At 37.0% G+C, this 16,056-nt stretch overlaps 1 protein-coding gene across 26 annotated transcripts in view; it reads left to right on the forward strand.

Moving 5' to 3' along the window:
- Positions 1–16,056, forward strand: part of LOC125762403 (calcium-activated potassium channel slowpoke) — a 62,055-nt gene that overhangs the window by 36,267 nt on the left and 9,732 nt on the right. For 5 of the 26 annotated variants that reach the window (XM_049424454.1, XM_049424451.1, XM_049424460.1 and 2 more), the window contains exons 11-15: positions 135–247; positions 3,662–3,820; positions 3,900–3,976; positions 4,743–4,778; positions 16,021–16,053. In XM_049424454.1, the coding sequence (XP_049280411.1) occupies positions 135–247; positions 3,662–3,820; positions 3,900–3,976; positions 4,743–4,778; positions 16,021–16,053 (418 nt within the window). Of the gene's footprint in view, positions 1–134; positions 248–1,685; positions 1,799–3,661; positions 3,821–3,899; positions 3,977–4,742; positions 4,779–7,737; positions 7,813–10,821; positions 10,873–12,501; positions 12,526–14,354; positions 14,433–16,020; positions 16,054–16,056 lie in introns of all 26 variants that reach the window. The other 21 variants (XM_049424438.1, XM_049424441.1, XM_049424437.1 and 18 more) reach the window with 16 other exon arrangements.

The following is a 16,056-nucleotide window of genomic DNA, read 5'->3' on the forward strand; positions in this document are numbered from 1 at the left end:
CCAAAACGACACACGAACTTTCACTACTGTTGCAACAGATGCTCTTGTTCCTTATCTTCCTCCCTTACGTACGATCATCCTAATACGTTTAAACTGATATTTCCACCTCCAAACTCGAACTCAAACTTTTGTAGTCGCCAGACATGCAAGTATGGACGAATGATTATCTCAGGGGAACGGGGATGGAAATGTACACCGAAACACTGAGTCCATCTTTCATTGGTATGCCGTTTGCGCAAGCGACAGAGTAAGTCCCACGCAACAATACGCAACAGTCACATCTCTCTTTTTCTGTCATTCTTTACGTTATCTCTCTGTCTGTCTCTCTTTCACTCTCTCTCTCTCTCTCTCCGTCCATTTTCTTCGTCCTGTGTGTTTATATTTATGTGTGTGTGTGTGATTTGTGCGTATGCTATCCACAAATGCTGCCATTGTAACTTGAGTTGAATTTTTGGTGCTTCCACCTTCTTATGTTTCATCATATCTGCGATTTTTTTTAAATATTGTTATAAGTTGCAAATCCATGCAATCACATGTAGTGCGCCATCTTGGCGTTAAATATGAGCACTATATAAAGGATATAAAGAATACGTACACCCACTTCACAGGAATGTTAATCCACAAACATTATTATACACTCAGTATCAACATCCAGTCAACATGGTTCAATGTACACACTCTACTCACCGATGATGTATAGCGCGGCATCAGATATGTGGAATGTGGATGTGGTTGATAAACTAGATGAAGTATTGTTTTTGGCCGTTTCGTTCAGTTTTTTTTGCGCCTATTACACACACTACAATTTTGTATCAACATTTCTTATCAAGGCAACTGTTTTGCCACTGCTTTCAATGTTTTAGGAATAAATCGTACAGTTGGGTAATAAATAATGCTTGTCGCGTCCGTTGAATGTGCGCCCAGCCAGGTTAATTTCCCATTTCGTTTTCCTTTCGATCCTTGTGTCCCACGTGCAGATCTATTGATGAAACGTGTATTCTTGTTGAGCTTTTTCCAAGAGGTTGTCAACTGTCTTTCAGGATAGACATTCGTTTCCCCCTTTTCTTGACAAATATGTCAATATCAGAGTGAATGGTTGTAACCTGCTGAAGCATTCGGCTATTCGACATCTTTCATTTTACTACGCGTCTCCAAAGTTAAACAAAATATAGTTGATCCTCTTTTGGAAATCCCTATCATCGAATACCTTCCAGTGTGGTGTGCAAAACTAATGGCGTTGGCATATTGTTAAAAAAACACACTTCCCTCATTTTCGTCCCATTTCCCACCACATCGCGAAGGGGTGCTGATTGGTTTTCCCCTCTTGACAAGCGGACTACTATTTGTTTGGCACCGACAAGACAAACTTGACTACGGATACATGCATAAAACAGGGACCCAAAACCTTCCGACCTGTTCCATTCCGCGATTGCGTTGGGGTTTCATAGGTTAAGGGCTGGATTCGTTTTACAAGACGCTATGTTTTTGATTTGTAACGCTTTTTGTCCAAAACGGAAGGTGTTGCTGGAACATCAAATTACCTTCAACCTGTCAGTGTTGGGACGGTTTTGCAAAGCTGTCCCCCCAGACACAATACGACCATTGTGCCATTATATCCTTTCGCTTTTGTTATCTTTCTTTCTTCTCTCTTTTTTCTGTCTTTCCCGTATCTCTACTAATTACAGTCGCCAGATACACAGGCCTGGCAAAATGATTACCTACAGGGTACCGGATGTGAGATGTATACCGAAACCTTATCACCTTCTTTTACCGGCATGACTTTTCCACAAGCCAGCGAGTAAGAGTTCCCGATGTTTTTTGCTACAATTAACCAACATTCTTTTATTCGGTTTCATTGCTCATTAGGCAGACACAGTTTAGCCATCCTTGCTGTGACATAGTTAATCAAACATACCCAGTTTCTATTTACTACTAGTAACATCTCTCTTTCTCTTACTTCTCTTAGTGTTTATTTAAAAAAAAATTAGTATACTTACTATTACTATCACTTTCCTCAGTATTGCTATTACAAATACTATCACTATCTTATATTATGGATATTATTTTGACGTTAGACATGATTGCTAGCAAACTCTTTCTACACTATTTCCTACCGTTCCTAACAATTAAATTACTACGCGTATTGTTTCTACTAGTCCCATTAGTCTGCTAACTACATACTAACAACTAAACCATTTTGTATGAAGATGTGGAAACAATACTGTTTTGCTCAAAATAGTCCTTTCCATAGTTCGATAGTCGATTCTAAAATTATAACTTCGTTTTTAAATAGAATCTGTAATAATATCTTGCAGTCAAATAAATTTACGCCTATGGGTGATTCTTTCAAAATCTAAAAGTGAAATTAATTTCGGCTCATTGTACCATTGCGATCTGAAACGAAAGATCTTAACGTTTCTAAATTATTTGCTTTGTGCAATAAAATTTTATCACTGCCCATGGGTTAAGGTGTTTGACATTTCGTACTAGTGTTTTTAATACTAAATCAATCAGTTTTTAAGTTTTTTTACTAATTGAACTTATTTCATTTCCCTTTTGTTAGTTGTCTTGCTTCCTTTGTTAATTGTATTTGTTTTGTTCCAACATAGACCATATACTGTTTGTGGTGCCTCTTACACATTTGTCACTACCAACAATTTGCCAGTAGAAGAGCTTTCCTCATGTGTTTTCCCATAAACCCTTCTTGAAGCAGTGTACCAAAGGCTTCGCTAAAAAAAAGAAAACGGATTACATAGCAACTAGCTCGATTAGTTGAGCTTAGCCCAAGCGAACTTTCGTAGTTCTGTAGTGGGTAAGCGCCACCGCCAGCATATAGCTTCGTCACCTTTTTCTCTTTCTCTCTCTCTCTCTACCGTCATTCACCTAGTTACACCATCCGAAATCATAGATCGAGCAAGCGATTTCCTGTCCGCCAATTTGTCATCCTTTCACCGCATCGATATCCTGGTTGAATTTTTTTTCACTTTAACATCGTCGTTGTCGTTCCATCTTTTGAAATAATTGAACCGTAGGTGCTTTGTAGTGATAAGCATTCCACCGTATACCTTTGCAGTAGTTTTCCCTGCTTTTTTGTAAACAAACAACGAAAGGACGAATCAAACGAGTGTCTTCTCCGTTGGTCGATGAGTAGTGTATACTAGTTCCTGTATGACCGCTAAGAGTGCTTCGTAATGAACGAACCTGCGCAAAAAAAACCCTCAATTTTTTGTGTAAAATATTGCATTACCCAATTGTCCGTATCCATGCGTAGTTCTCCCGTCGATAGAATGTAGCGTATGTAGCTGTGTGTCAATCATAGCAGCTGAAGTCGTACATACAACGTCCATGCTAGTGATGGTTACAAACTGATCGTGCACATAGCAGCTACAACATGTGTAAATAGCTACATCAAAAAATACACACTAAAATCACACTATATTTAAGAATTAGTAGTTCCCTACTGTAGAATAGTAATTAGCAAAAACACCATGCATGCGTAGTTAGCTATCCTGATCATCTATCTTTACATCCCCTGCATCAGTGTTATCTTATACGTTCTTCGAAATGATCGGTCTCTTACCGTGATCTGCAACACTTGTCGATCATGATGCCACATTGGTTCACTAATTCGTTTGCGGTTTCCATCACATTCGTGACCTAGGCTATGCTTCACCAAGCTTAAACTGTTACTGCTAGCCATCGAGATCAAGGGAGGAGAGGAAGGCAACGATAGCAAGATTTCCATCAATCCTCGAGGTGCTAAAATACTCGCCAACACGCAAGGCTTTTTCATAGCGCAGAGTGCGGACGAAGTGAAGCGGTGAGAACCATTGGCGGCCATTTTGCGTCGGCACGAATTAAGATGACATCGGATGTTAATCGTGTTTGTTTTATTTCAGTGCGTGGTTCTACTGCAAAGCGTGTCATGACGATATCAAAGACGAAACGTTAATAAAGAAATGCAAATGCAAGAACTGTAAGTATACGTTGCATCGAACATCCATTTTTAATACTACTTTCCAGCAAACAATCTACCAACAAGAATATCGATTAAGGATACACACACCTGTACTCAGTTTGTCGGCGGTATGTGTGTGTGTGTGTGTGACCTTAATACATCTACTCGTTGGTCTGTCGACCGATACTGGAGAAATGTCTACGAAAGTATATACTCACGCCCATGAACACGTCTATAGTGTACAGTTTAAAAGATATACATAGATCGTACTCTCAGCATTTCCGACGACGACGGTTACCTGGTTGCGAAACTGGACAAAAATCAATCAACGATTTACTACCCACCTTTATATCACCAACAAAACTTTGTTTATATACTCCATGTGTCTTCCTTCCGATCCAATCTCTGTACCGATGTACCAACCCTAGTGCCAACCCTAACAAAAAATAACCCCCCCCCCCCCCCCAATACTGCCTACCCTTTATGTTAGATATGAATAACTGAACCACAAGCTCATTTCCTAATGTTGATAATCTTTTCTAATTATTTTTATTCTCTTGCGTCACCGAACTGAATATTCTGCGCTGAACTAAACACTATAAATCAAAACAAATAATACGTCCACCTATCGAACATGATCTTACTTGCGATGTGTCCTTGCGATTACCAAACGGATTACCCCGAACGATCATGAACAAAATGAAACCCAATCCGAACACGACTGTGTTTGCTCCGTTTGTGTGTGTGCGTGTGTGTATGTGTGTGTTCGTAACGCATTGTACAGTGACAGCACAAACGAGGACAAAAATAGGTGATCTAGGTAAAGCAATTGCATACGTTTTTTTTCCTCCACTACTCTATTTTAGTTTAGAAACTTTCGTTAATTCATTTGCTCTTTTCCACTCGATGTATGATTTCCCGTGTTCTAGTTGTTTTGATTTTTAATTCAATATTATTATACGTTGGTAACAGTTACACAATTTGTTTTTTTGTCTCTTTAATTGTTCCTTTTGTTACATTGTTGCGTTTGCATTTTGAAAACCAAGATAAAAGAGGCTTTTTTCATAAGTGCGAACCTTTTCATAGTTGGTTTGTTGGTTTGACATATTCCGTTGAAAGTACACTTTTGAATATGTATTATTCATGAAAGCTTGATTAACCCTTCGTCTTATTGATTCCATAATTTTAGATCCATTTTGTATAGTATTACTCAAACACACACACACATGAACACACTTTTATATTCGTGCGCATATGTAAAGCGTGAGCAAGAGTACGCAATATTCCTCTGCAGAAATTATTGCACTGTAAATAGGAGGAATTTTGATGCGCATTGGATGCTGTATTTATCTCTCTATCTTTATCTCTCTCTCTCTCTTTCTCTTTTTTCTAATACATTTTCTACGTTTCTATCCAGTATATTCAGTAATAGTAGTATTGATTTTTAACTATATGCTGCAGTAAACAATGAGCGCTTTTCTGTATAATGGTTTCGATTAAATTACATTTTCTTAAGAGTGTACCGTTAATGTTTTCGATAAATCGCAAAGAAAGTAATTAATTACTTTCGCGTCTAGGTTCGCCGAAATGTAGCATTACGCGTTTTTAAATAATTTGCACCATTGTTTGACATTAGTTGTAAGACCTTTTGTACATTGTGTACTCTTAGGATGGTTTCAATACATTTGTTTCTATTACTAAAGTAGCACTGTAATCAAAGCAAAGTAATAATGACTCCAATATGTAGACTCTTCCGATACAGTATTTATGGGGAAGTTTTGTGCTTTCTTTAAATAAAACTTTGGCTCCACAATGTACAACAAACTGGAGGCAAAAGTTATACCATTGCTCCCTGTACACATGCTGTAAACTGTAAGGGAAATACAATGAACTCGATCACAATTAGTTAAAGATCAATACTCCAAACATTTCGTGTATTCCACTCTCTTGATGTTCATCACAGTTTGTTAGTGAAGCTCTTCGTCAAATTTAGTTTGTATCGTGAGGAAACTGTTTGTACAATTTTTCGTCAAGAGAGTGTATGACGCATTAGTTACGATTGGGAATGTTTCAAAATTTCAAAGAGACAAATGCAACAGAAATTAATTTCGTGTTCTAATTAAAAATAGTTTTTAAAGATTTGTCAAAAAATATGCTAAAGAGAAATCAAATAGCACAATTCTGTAGTAGAGCTCTGCAAAAGGCATTTAAAAATGAAGTAAGATTCGTGAAATAGTTTCTTTAGAGCAATATCATTTATTTAATCTTCGGTTAACTTCTAACATATTCACAACTTCAATATAAAAATAGTGTTAAAATTTGAACTAAAAATAAGTGAACAAAAAAAAGTTCCCAATATAATGAGCCTTAGCATAGGATGTGGTTAAAAGAAATCTTCAAGAAACTTCAAAAATTATACACCCTAATTTAACGCCATATGCGCTCTTGATGAACAGATTGTAGATTTATTATTTGTACCATACATACTTATACTCTTCACTACTTTATATTGTGTTGTCGAATGATCTCGCAGTAGTACGTTGCCATCGTGATCATTGTAATCACATTGGTACGCTACAATATACCATATTTCCTATGTCACTAAACATACTACTGTATTGTATATGTGTTTTACAATCTACATAAATCAGGAATTGATGGTTTGATTCCTGGTCACGATAGTTCTTATGCATTCGATGTAATTTGGTCCAATTTTCATTCACTGAGAAACTGAAATGCTTCTCAATTCACCTCATTCTTTCCTCTCTTTTTTTTTCGCTCTGGAATATGAAATTTCTTACATGATGCGCTGAACGATCACTCCAGTAGATGTTCTTTAGCACCTATCAACACGTCCATTCGTGCAATAACGTCATCTGGGTTTGGGAATGGTTCCCATTTTTCATTTGAAGTTAATACTACCAAGCTCATCTTCAGCTCAGTGCTCAATCTACCATTACTAAAACATACGTTGTTTTCTTTCTTTCGTTCTGCATGAATGCCTGGTAATTCAGCACGAATTAATTGAGTAGAAGAATACGAAATCTGTCGTACCCGTACCCTATACATCGTTTTCCGAACGCTATCTTCCACACATCTTGTAATAATAGCATGAGTAACGTTCAACATCATTTTGTTTTTGTAGTAGATTACTCTATCTAAGCAACGGTTATTGGACATTAATTCGAAAAGCAACAAAAGAAAATACAAACTTGTTATCACGTCACCAGATATACCTTCCATATTTCCCCATTCATTGCTAAATAAGAAAGCGAGGAAGAGGAAGTGTAATACTTATTGTAGCAGTCGTTTTAGACGTAGCAATGATAGACATTTGCATTCTATCGGTGCTGCTTGACATCAAGATGCAACGCTAAGTATGTATGTTGCCTGTTGCTCTGGTTAGAGTCGGCGTGTACAAACGAATCATCCTCCTGGGCATTGTGTATTGGGGAAGGGAATGGGTTGATTGATCAAATATAGTGCATTGAATATTACAGCAGCTCTCGTATCGTGTCATGACAAAAAAAAATACATCCACCCGTTATAACGCGCCATATGATTCGTAAGCAATTATGATGCTGTTCCACTTCACCATCGTCATCATCGCCATCATCATCATCAGCATCCTCGTCAGCAAAAAGAAAAAAAAGAAGTGATGTTCCCTCTCCGCTCTCCTGTTTTGCTCAAGCGTCCTTTCGCCGCGTCCCGTCTATTGCAGTATTTTGTTTTATTTATCGAAATATCGTTTTCTCTTATTATACATGTACGCCTTTCAGATGTGGGCATGATAATGATGCAGACAGGAATGGTAAAACAGGGCCTTAACTCCGCCTGTCACACTTACATCGACGGTACGATACCAAACATTCAAGGCAAATGTATATTGTATATGCAACATATTACTATATCCCGCCTATACCTCCCTCTCAGTTTTCTTGAATCTACTAGGACACAATTATCCTTCCACAATATGCCATTGAAGTTAATATATGCTAGTGAATGTATAATTTACCGACCAAACTAATACTTTCTGTTGTTTTTTGTTTCTGTATTGTTTTTTTTTTGGTTCCCTTTAACAAATGTTTAGTTCCGCTCCGTTCTGTAAAGTTTCTATCTATTCATGCTCTACTCTCCTGCTCTGCTGGAACTGTTTCCCTATCTTTATGCTACCACTTACTTAACGATTCATACAATTTTATGCGTTGAACTGTTCTGTCTCTTTGTACATTGATTTGTATGTGTGTTATTTTACTGCCTTTCTTACTGCTATTTGCATTCAGCCAAATCCGATTACGTTAAGCGTAAAAGTTTGTTCAACTTTCAGTTCGTACTATTTTCCAAAAGCAAAGAACGTAAAAGTTCCACCGTAAATCGTTTAATTTTTTTTGTTTCACCTGTTGCTTAGCGATCAAGCTAAAAGATCGTCATTTTATTTATTTTATTTTGTTGTTGTTATTTTTACTTTACTTAATTTTTGATCGATTGCTTATGCACTAACAGCCCCTTAAACAAACAAACTTAAAATAAACCCTTTTCTGTTAATGCTACACATACTGCTATAACTTTGATTTAAAATAGCTGACATTGCGCTGTTTCTACAACTTTCTCTTTGCTGGATGTGTCACAAAATGAGGACATCTTTCCAGCTTCCTTTTTTTAGTTAAAAAATTTACATTTACACGAAAAAACCTCATAAAAAATCAAAATTGGATGCTCTATTTAGTCGCCAGTCCCCATTTCTACCAGAGTTTCAATACAGCACTCACGTTCTGTCTTGACGAAATGATGCACACTAGGACCACTCACTTACTGAGCCCTCGCATGAGATTTGAAAACACGCTAGTTCTTTACCAAAGAAATAAACAGGTGCTGGGCAACGAGCGCTGACAAAAAGGTGAAAAATTTGTCAAAACGGAGCTTTTGTCACTTTTTTGAGCTTTTGACAAAATTTTATTTTGTGGAAAATCCACGAAAAACGTTGACAAGAATGGTGACAAAAAGTTGACAAAATGTTGACGTTCGCTCAAAACGTAAACAAGCGCACTTTAAAAAATTGCAGACCATTGCGGTGTTCTCTTTTGTTAAATTAACTGTATTTCATCCCTGTAAGGACACAGACCATCTTAATCTATTAATTTGTAGCCAAAATCACTGTAAAACTGCTTCCATCGCGTTGAACATTCGTGTACGTTGAAGATGATGAAGATTTTGTCAATCATGGGTTGCTATGTTTTGTCAAAGTGTACAAATGTGTGCACGGCCACGAGAAAAACTATTTTTCGCAGTTGACAAGCTGTTTTTGTCACTTGAAAATTTTGTCACCTTTTTGTCAGCGCTCGTTGCCCAGCACCTAACAACACGAGTATTGCTTAATGCAAAAAAAAAAGATTTTTTACGAATAATTGATTAAAACAAGGAACTATAATACATTCTCAGCTATTTTATGTCCCAAAAGCTTACAGAAATTTAACAAATGACAGCAAAAGGGAGATACTGTATTGGGTGTAACGGGGCAAAACCCAAATTTATTGCTCCTTTTCTCAAAGAAAACTCATCCAATGAATGCAACTCGATTGATTATGCGGCTTTGTGTTTTCTCTGTTTTGTTGATGTTTTTAATCCTGATGCAATGATCGTTTAGCTATGTTTTGTTTAATTTCGTTTTTGTTTTAATGAGCGTGTTAAGAAGCTTTTCCCACACTGTATCGTTCACTGTTGCTTCTATATGATACCGGTACAATGTAAACATGTAAAAAAAACCCGAAATATGAGTTATGTACAATTCTTCAAGCGGAAAGTGTCATGCAGTTGCGCCGATCCTAGTTTCGTGTTGATACAATCGATAGTAACTGCATGGAATATACATATATTGGACAACGAAAGGCAGTCCAGTGTACAGGATACATACTGAAAGTGTTGTGTACCGTGTGGTCCGGTTTGATTTGGTGACGATGTGTTGTTAATATTCCCGATCAATGTTATATTTCTACATGTAGTGCATGGAATATTACTTTCGAATAATACGATCAGTCCCAATCCTTGTACATTGTCCAGCATCTGTCACTGTAATGGATATAAACTTTGTTAAGTATCTGTAAAAAAAACCCCTATCTTTACACTACTGTTTACATTTATTTCCGTAACAATATCAAACCAACTGTTCAAACGATCGTTGTGTTGAACGTACTTATTACCCAGAGACGCCAAGTTTTGGATAGGAGTGTAAAGCTTATGTGGCCTACATTGAAGCTGTCGTACCTTTTGTTATTATTTTCAGCTTACCTTATCTTCCTTCCAAGCGACAAAACACAGTCCTGGTTTTGAAATGTAATTCCCGTCGTTCGCTGTTCCAGTATGTGTCGATCAATGTTTATCCCAACATTCAATCTGGCGTAAATACATTGTCACACCCTCGATAGCCCTCTGCCATGGTTTTTGGGCATGGTAGCGCAAAGCCTTTCATACTGTTGAAGGTTAAGCAGGTGACCATCTTGGGGATTATACCTCGAAAGCCTTCTCCAACCAACCAGGAAGGACCACATATTAACGCCGTATCCCTTATATCTATAGCTTTATCCCTTGTTCTGTTCAACGCAATTTTACTATTGATTCTTTTTCTCTTTTTCTTTATCTCTTCCCATCGTTAATCGTATTGTATTCGGTACATTGCCAAATTGTGTGATAACACTTCTACCTCTGCCTCGGTGTAACTGCTAAAACTGCAAAACTTGTTACAACAACAAAAAAAAAATACTCTATCGCAAAACCTCTAACCACATGCTACCATTTTGGGTGATGGATCGCTTTATACCGTATGTAACGTTTATTCCTTCCCTAATGCCATACTGCACGCAATATAGTGGCAACGTTCAGAAAAGGCGTCCGAGCGATTCAGATTGTTGGACGTGCAAGTACGTATGATTGTAAGAAACAAATCAAATCAAATGTTAGGTAACTTATTTATCAGTCGATGCTATTATGATGTATATTGTATGTTTTGTTATCTCTCTTTTGTTTCTGATTTTGAACGGAATATTCCTTAGAATAGCGCGACCGAACCCCCCAACCACCCCCCACCCCCCCGTATCCGGTGGCTGTGTATGATGGATCGATCAAAATCCCTCTTTTTTATCACAATAGCTCTGTCGTGTTCGTTTTTTTTGTTTGTCGTTTATTCAATGTTTTTCCCGCTCCCGTTTGATGGGTTCGTTTCACGCGATAGTTGTCAGATAATTAAAAAAAAAAAACAATTAAATTTTACAAACCCACCCACCCTTTAAACCGGCCGATCCCAACTCATGTGTCAGTGTATGTTTCCGTGTATCTTATTAGATGGTTGATTTTATAGAAACGATTAGAACAGATTCTTCATTGTTGTATCAGAAACAATCCCAAGTCAATCGTTTCTTACATACTTTGCAATCTATTCTGTTTTTCTTTTTCTGTGTTTCTACGTGCCGTAGAATAAGTATATCAGAGGAAAAATTTATTTATCCAAACAGTTTCACCTTATTGAGTCGCCCGTATCTCGATCCCTTTTTTTATGAGAAGTTGCAACGAACATGTTCCTCCGATAAGAAAGTCAAGCAATATGAGATGGATGTTAACTGTATTGCGTGTAGCCGTGTAAATGATCGTGAGGAACATTTTCGAAGCATGTCTATGATGCCGAACCTTCGGTTACCAGCATGAAACAAGCGCGACAAAAAAAAAACAAAATAGTTCGACAAAACAGGTTCATGCTGGTTCGAATGGTTTTGCTAATCGGTAACACATTTATGCTCTTTCGTGTTTTAAGAAACTGTGAATAAACGTGCTGCTAGTGTTTGAGATTGCATCTGTTCATCGTGTGAGCGCCGGCAAGCAGCTCGTCTGTTGCTCCGAAATATTATTAGGCCGTTCCAAAATTGTATTACGTGTCGCTTTTGTTCACTATATATGTTTGTGATTCTTGTCGTAATCTCAACATATTTTCCGTTCTTTATAATAGTTTGTTTCGTTCATTCTTTGTGTTCCTTACGAGCGTCAAATCGTAATCTTCTGTAGAGTATGCAAATACCCAAAAAATTACACACCGTACTAAGGGTCAAAAAATGGAATTGGCCAATATGAAACGGTTAAACTGAATTGAAGTCGATTGGAAATCACCCAAAAACAAAACACACTGAAATTATTGATGAACCGACAGTTAACCGCTGAATTCGGCTGAATGCTACTACAGTGGAATAGATTTGTCTTCATCCCGCCCCAAAAACAGAACTTCTCATCTCACCTAATTCCACTTCACTGGAGTTCACGAGAAGTTCACAACTGCATTTAATATAGCAATGATTCTACTATCTGTTGTTAACTGATTATGATCGCTTTTTCCTTTCCCCTGCAACCAAATTTCTTATATCGTGTTGCGCAATGAACAACGAAAAACGAATCTTGGGTCCAACGAAACATGGTTTTGATTGATCAAAACATAATCGAACGTTTGTACGAAATGTACAAACACACCAAACATAAACCATACACAATATTTATCGAACTTGTAGCTGACGATTTCTTACATCCAACACGTAAGTTTTCTCATCCTAGTTATTGTACACCCATTAACGCCAGTAGTGTATAGAGTGAAGATTCATTTGTGACAACAAGCTGATGAACATATTTTTGTTTTTGTTACGTGTTCCACGTGTGCACGAACGGTACGAAGACTGTTATTTTTTGTTTCTTCCGAACAGTGCATATTTTTGTGTAAATTTGATAATGTATCATACAACCAACAAAAAAAGGCTTTATTTTGCTGCACCCTAGCTATATGCCCGAGAAGCTTTCTGCGGCGCAAAATCGAATGTGTGCTGAGCATCAATCACCAATGAAATTGGCATCGTTAGTGTACCACCAGAGGGAAGGGAAGGAGGAAGGGTTTTGTGGGGGCCAAAAAAAGGGGAGAGGGAGGGGATGTTGGGAGTAATGCCTATATTATGCTATGCTGCGAATATTCTCCTCTCTACTCTGGATGAGCAACAGAGCTGATTGGGTGTGATTATAATTTGTGTTATAAACAGTACCACTAGGGAAACCACAATCGTTCAAATGAACAGTATATCAGCTTAAAACAGGGGACAAAATCAAGCATTACACTACCACTTAATTGAAATATTTATAGATGAATAAATTATTTTCAAAATAATAAAGCAAAAAAAAATCAAAATCAAAACTCACTCAAAAGCTTAAGTAGAGTAAAACATATACACACACACACAGCAAGTAGAAGTTATTCACATTTAGCCTGTAGTTAAGTAGATTCTCATTCGTACACGGTTAGCTAAGCAATGATAGCACACGTTCTGTTTTGTTTTGTTTTTTTCGATGAAGATTGAGAAGTAACGAAACATTGGCCCATTGACCATCACCACCAAAGCAAACCACTCATGCATAATTTTAATCTTTAAGACCAAATCGATCACTGCATCGTCGTCTCTAGTCTTTGCCCGCTGTTCGTTTCGCTTTGATCATTTGTGTGCCTTTCATCTTCTGTACCTTCTCTATTGTTTGTGTGTGTATTTGTATATATATAGATTTATATTGTGTACATTCCATGCTTTACGCTCTGCCTGCCTTTAACATTTTGTATTGAAATTCGTACATAGCAAAAGTATGATCATGCTTGCTGAAACTGCTCTGAGTGCTTTTCTTGTTTTTTTCTTTGTTGTTGTTCTCTACTTTTTTCCGTTCTGCTGTGTGTTATAGTCAATCGATTCAGTTATCAATGCATTTCACGCTAGCCACCTGTTAGTCTTTAAAAAAAGAACACAAAAAAATGTCTCAAATTGCTCCCATCGAGGCAAATACGTAAAAATTCATTTTTTTCTTCGTTTGTTTTTATTGATTTCATTGTTGAAAATATTATGCCAAAAAAAACGCACACTTGTTGTTTCATGTTATCGTTTTGTATAGTTTTGCATTGGTATGGATGAATCCAATCCACTGTGAGTGCGCTTTTTGTTTGCTAAAACTATTGTTTTGAATCGCTTTCAATTTCGCAAAGCAACGTAACTAAATATTAACAATTCTGCATTTTCTGCATATTTCTGCTACCGTTTTTGTCTCTTGCCACACAAACACACCCTTCTTTTTGTTTCGTTCTCAACTTCACTCTCTCTCCAAAACAATAGCAAAAATGTTACGTTCATATAGATAAAGTATATATATTTTTTCAAACACTAAGATTCAAGTTTTTCATAGCAATTTTTTGATAGTTCTTCTTTCTACGTTCGAGTTTTGAATTTTTTTTTTCTCTTAAATTCCTTTTTCGGCTTTTGTTGTCAGTGCGCCACGCCATGCAAAAAAGCGTGACTGAAGCGAACAAACTTTAGAGCTCTTGTTTGTATGACTTTTGCAGACGACGGGCACCATCCTGCTCCCACGTTCACCCCACCGGAACTTCCGAAGCGGGTGCATGTTCGTGGAATTTCATCGGGTAAAAATGATCTTTCTTGTCGAATTCCATCCTCTGCTTGTTGCAACGTTTTTTTTTTACTTTCTTATATATACGTCATACGCCTTTATCCGTTTCCGTTTCGTTTACTTTATCTCACGCCTCGACCCCGCAAAACACACGTTCTGTTGTTAGCATTATGTGCGTCAGGATGCCACAGTTTTGTTTTTTTTTTCGCGATCGTTTCGTTTGGCTGTTAAGCGTTTTGATTTATTGTTTTAATTTCCAGCGCATCCACTGTTACTTTTAACAACAATTATTTTAAATTTTTGTTTTTCTTCGTTGGCTTCTTTATATATTTGTAAGTTGAGGATAGATGATTTAATTGATACAAAATTAGTTCAATGTTTTGTTTACCTAAACCGTAAAGATCTATGTTTTAAATTAGACTGGCCATGTTCTATATGTTCGATAGATTATAACGAACTCAACAGCTAAAAACAATTAAAGTATATCAGAGTAGTGTAAAAAATTTCTGGCAAACGTTCAACCTTCAAGACAGGTATCGAAAGAATGGAAACTCCACACATTACAATATTTGATCGTGCAGCATAAAAAAGCATAACAAATAAATCAGGCATAGTCAACAGATGGAAAAAAAACCTTAAAAAATTTGTAATGAATTTGGTTTTTGGGCTGCGTTTGAATTTCATTACTACGTAATTTTCGGCTTAATAATTAAAAAACACGTTTTCAAACAGCTTTCCTTATTCCAAAAATGAACAATAGAAGCTTCGTTCCCATTATTTGTTTGTGCTGTATTTCTACTTTTACCAGGTTACGTGCTTTCGGAAAAAAACAATGAAATTGTGATCGTTGTGATCGTTGATAACTAAGTAAAATAGATAGTCGACTTACATTCTGATTAAAAGAGCTACGTATGATGGTGTAGAGATGCATTGGACAGCTGCATTGCATGTACCAGTTTGTCCTCTATTTCTGAACAGTTTTGTTGTATTCTGCGTTTGGAACCCGAGCTTCTGTAGAATGATTTTTTTTTCCTTTGTTTACTCTATCGCTTTACCAAGTTGGCTTTTGATGGCATTTGTGTTTAATTAGTTTAATTTGTTTGCTTTGTTAGTGTCGCAATACTATCATCCGTCAGTCATTATACATTATACGCTACAATATAATGTATGGACGACAGAAGATATAATTATATTACCTATATCTTTAGCAAATCATGCGGTGACCGAAATCGTAAAAAACCATCATGGACTAATGTGCATTCCGTTGTTCTTTTTCTAACCTCTCCTTTTCCTCTATGAAAAAAAAAACACACACACACATAAAAACACATAAATACATAAAATGGTGTACATCAACACATGCGCACCTTACAACAATAACCGTCACCTGGGTCATCTGGGTGATACAAACTGCATCAAAATCATCAATCTGAACGCCCCACCAATCATCAACAATTGTGTGCAAAAATCACAACCCTTTCAAACACATGCCGCATTCATGTCGCACACATATCCCTACAAAATATGCACACACACAAAAAAAACAATACCCGTGACGGGCAATACCTGGACCGAATCGAAACCATTATCCGCACACCCAGGCGATATTACTCGGGATCGAGAGGATATAAATTGTG

Source organism: Anopheles funestus, chromosome 2RL, assembly GCF_943734845.2.
Source record: "Anopheles funestus chromosome 2RL, idAnoFuneDA-416_04, whole genome shotgun sequence".
Classification (NCBI taxonomy): domain Eukaryota; kingdom Metazoa; phylum Arthropoda; class Insecta; order Diptera; family Culicidae; genus Anopheles; species Anopheles funestus.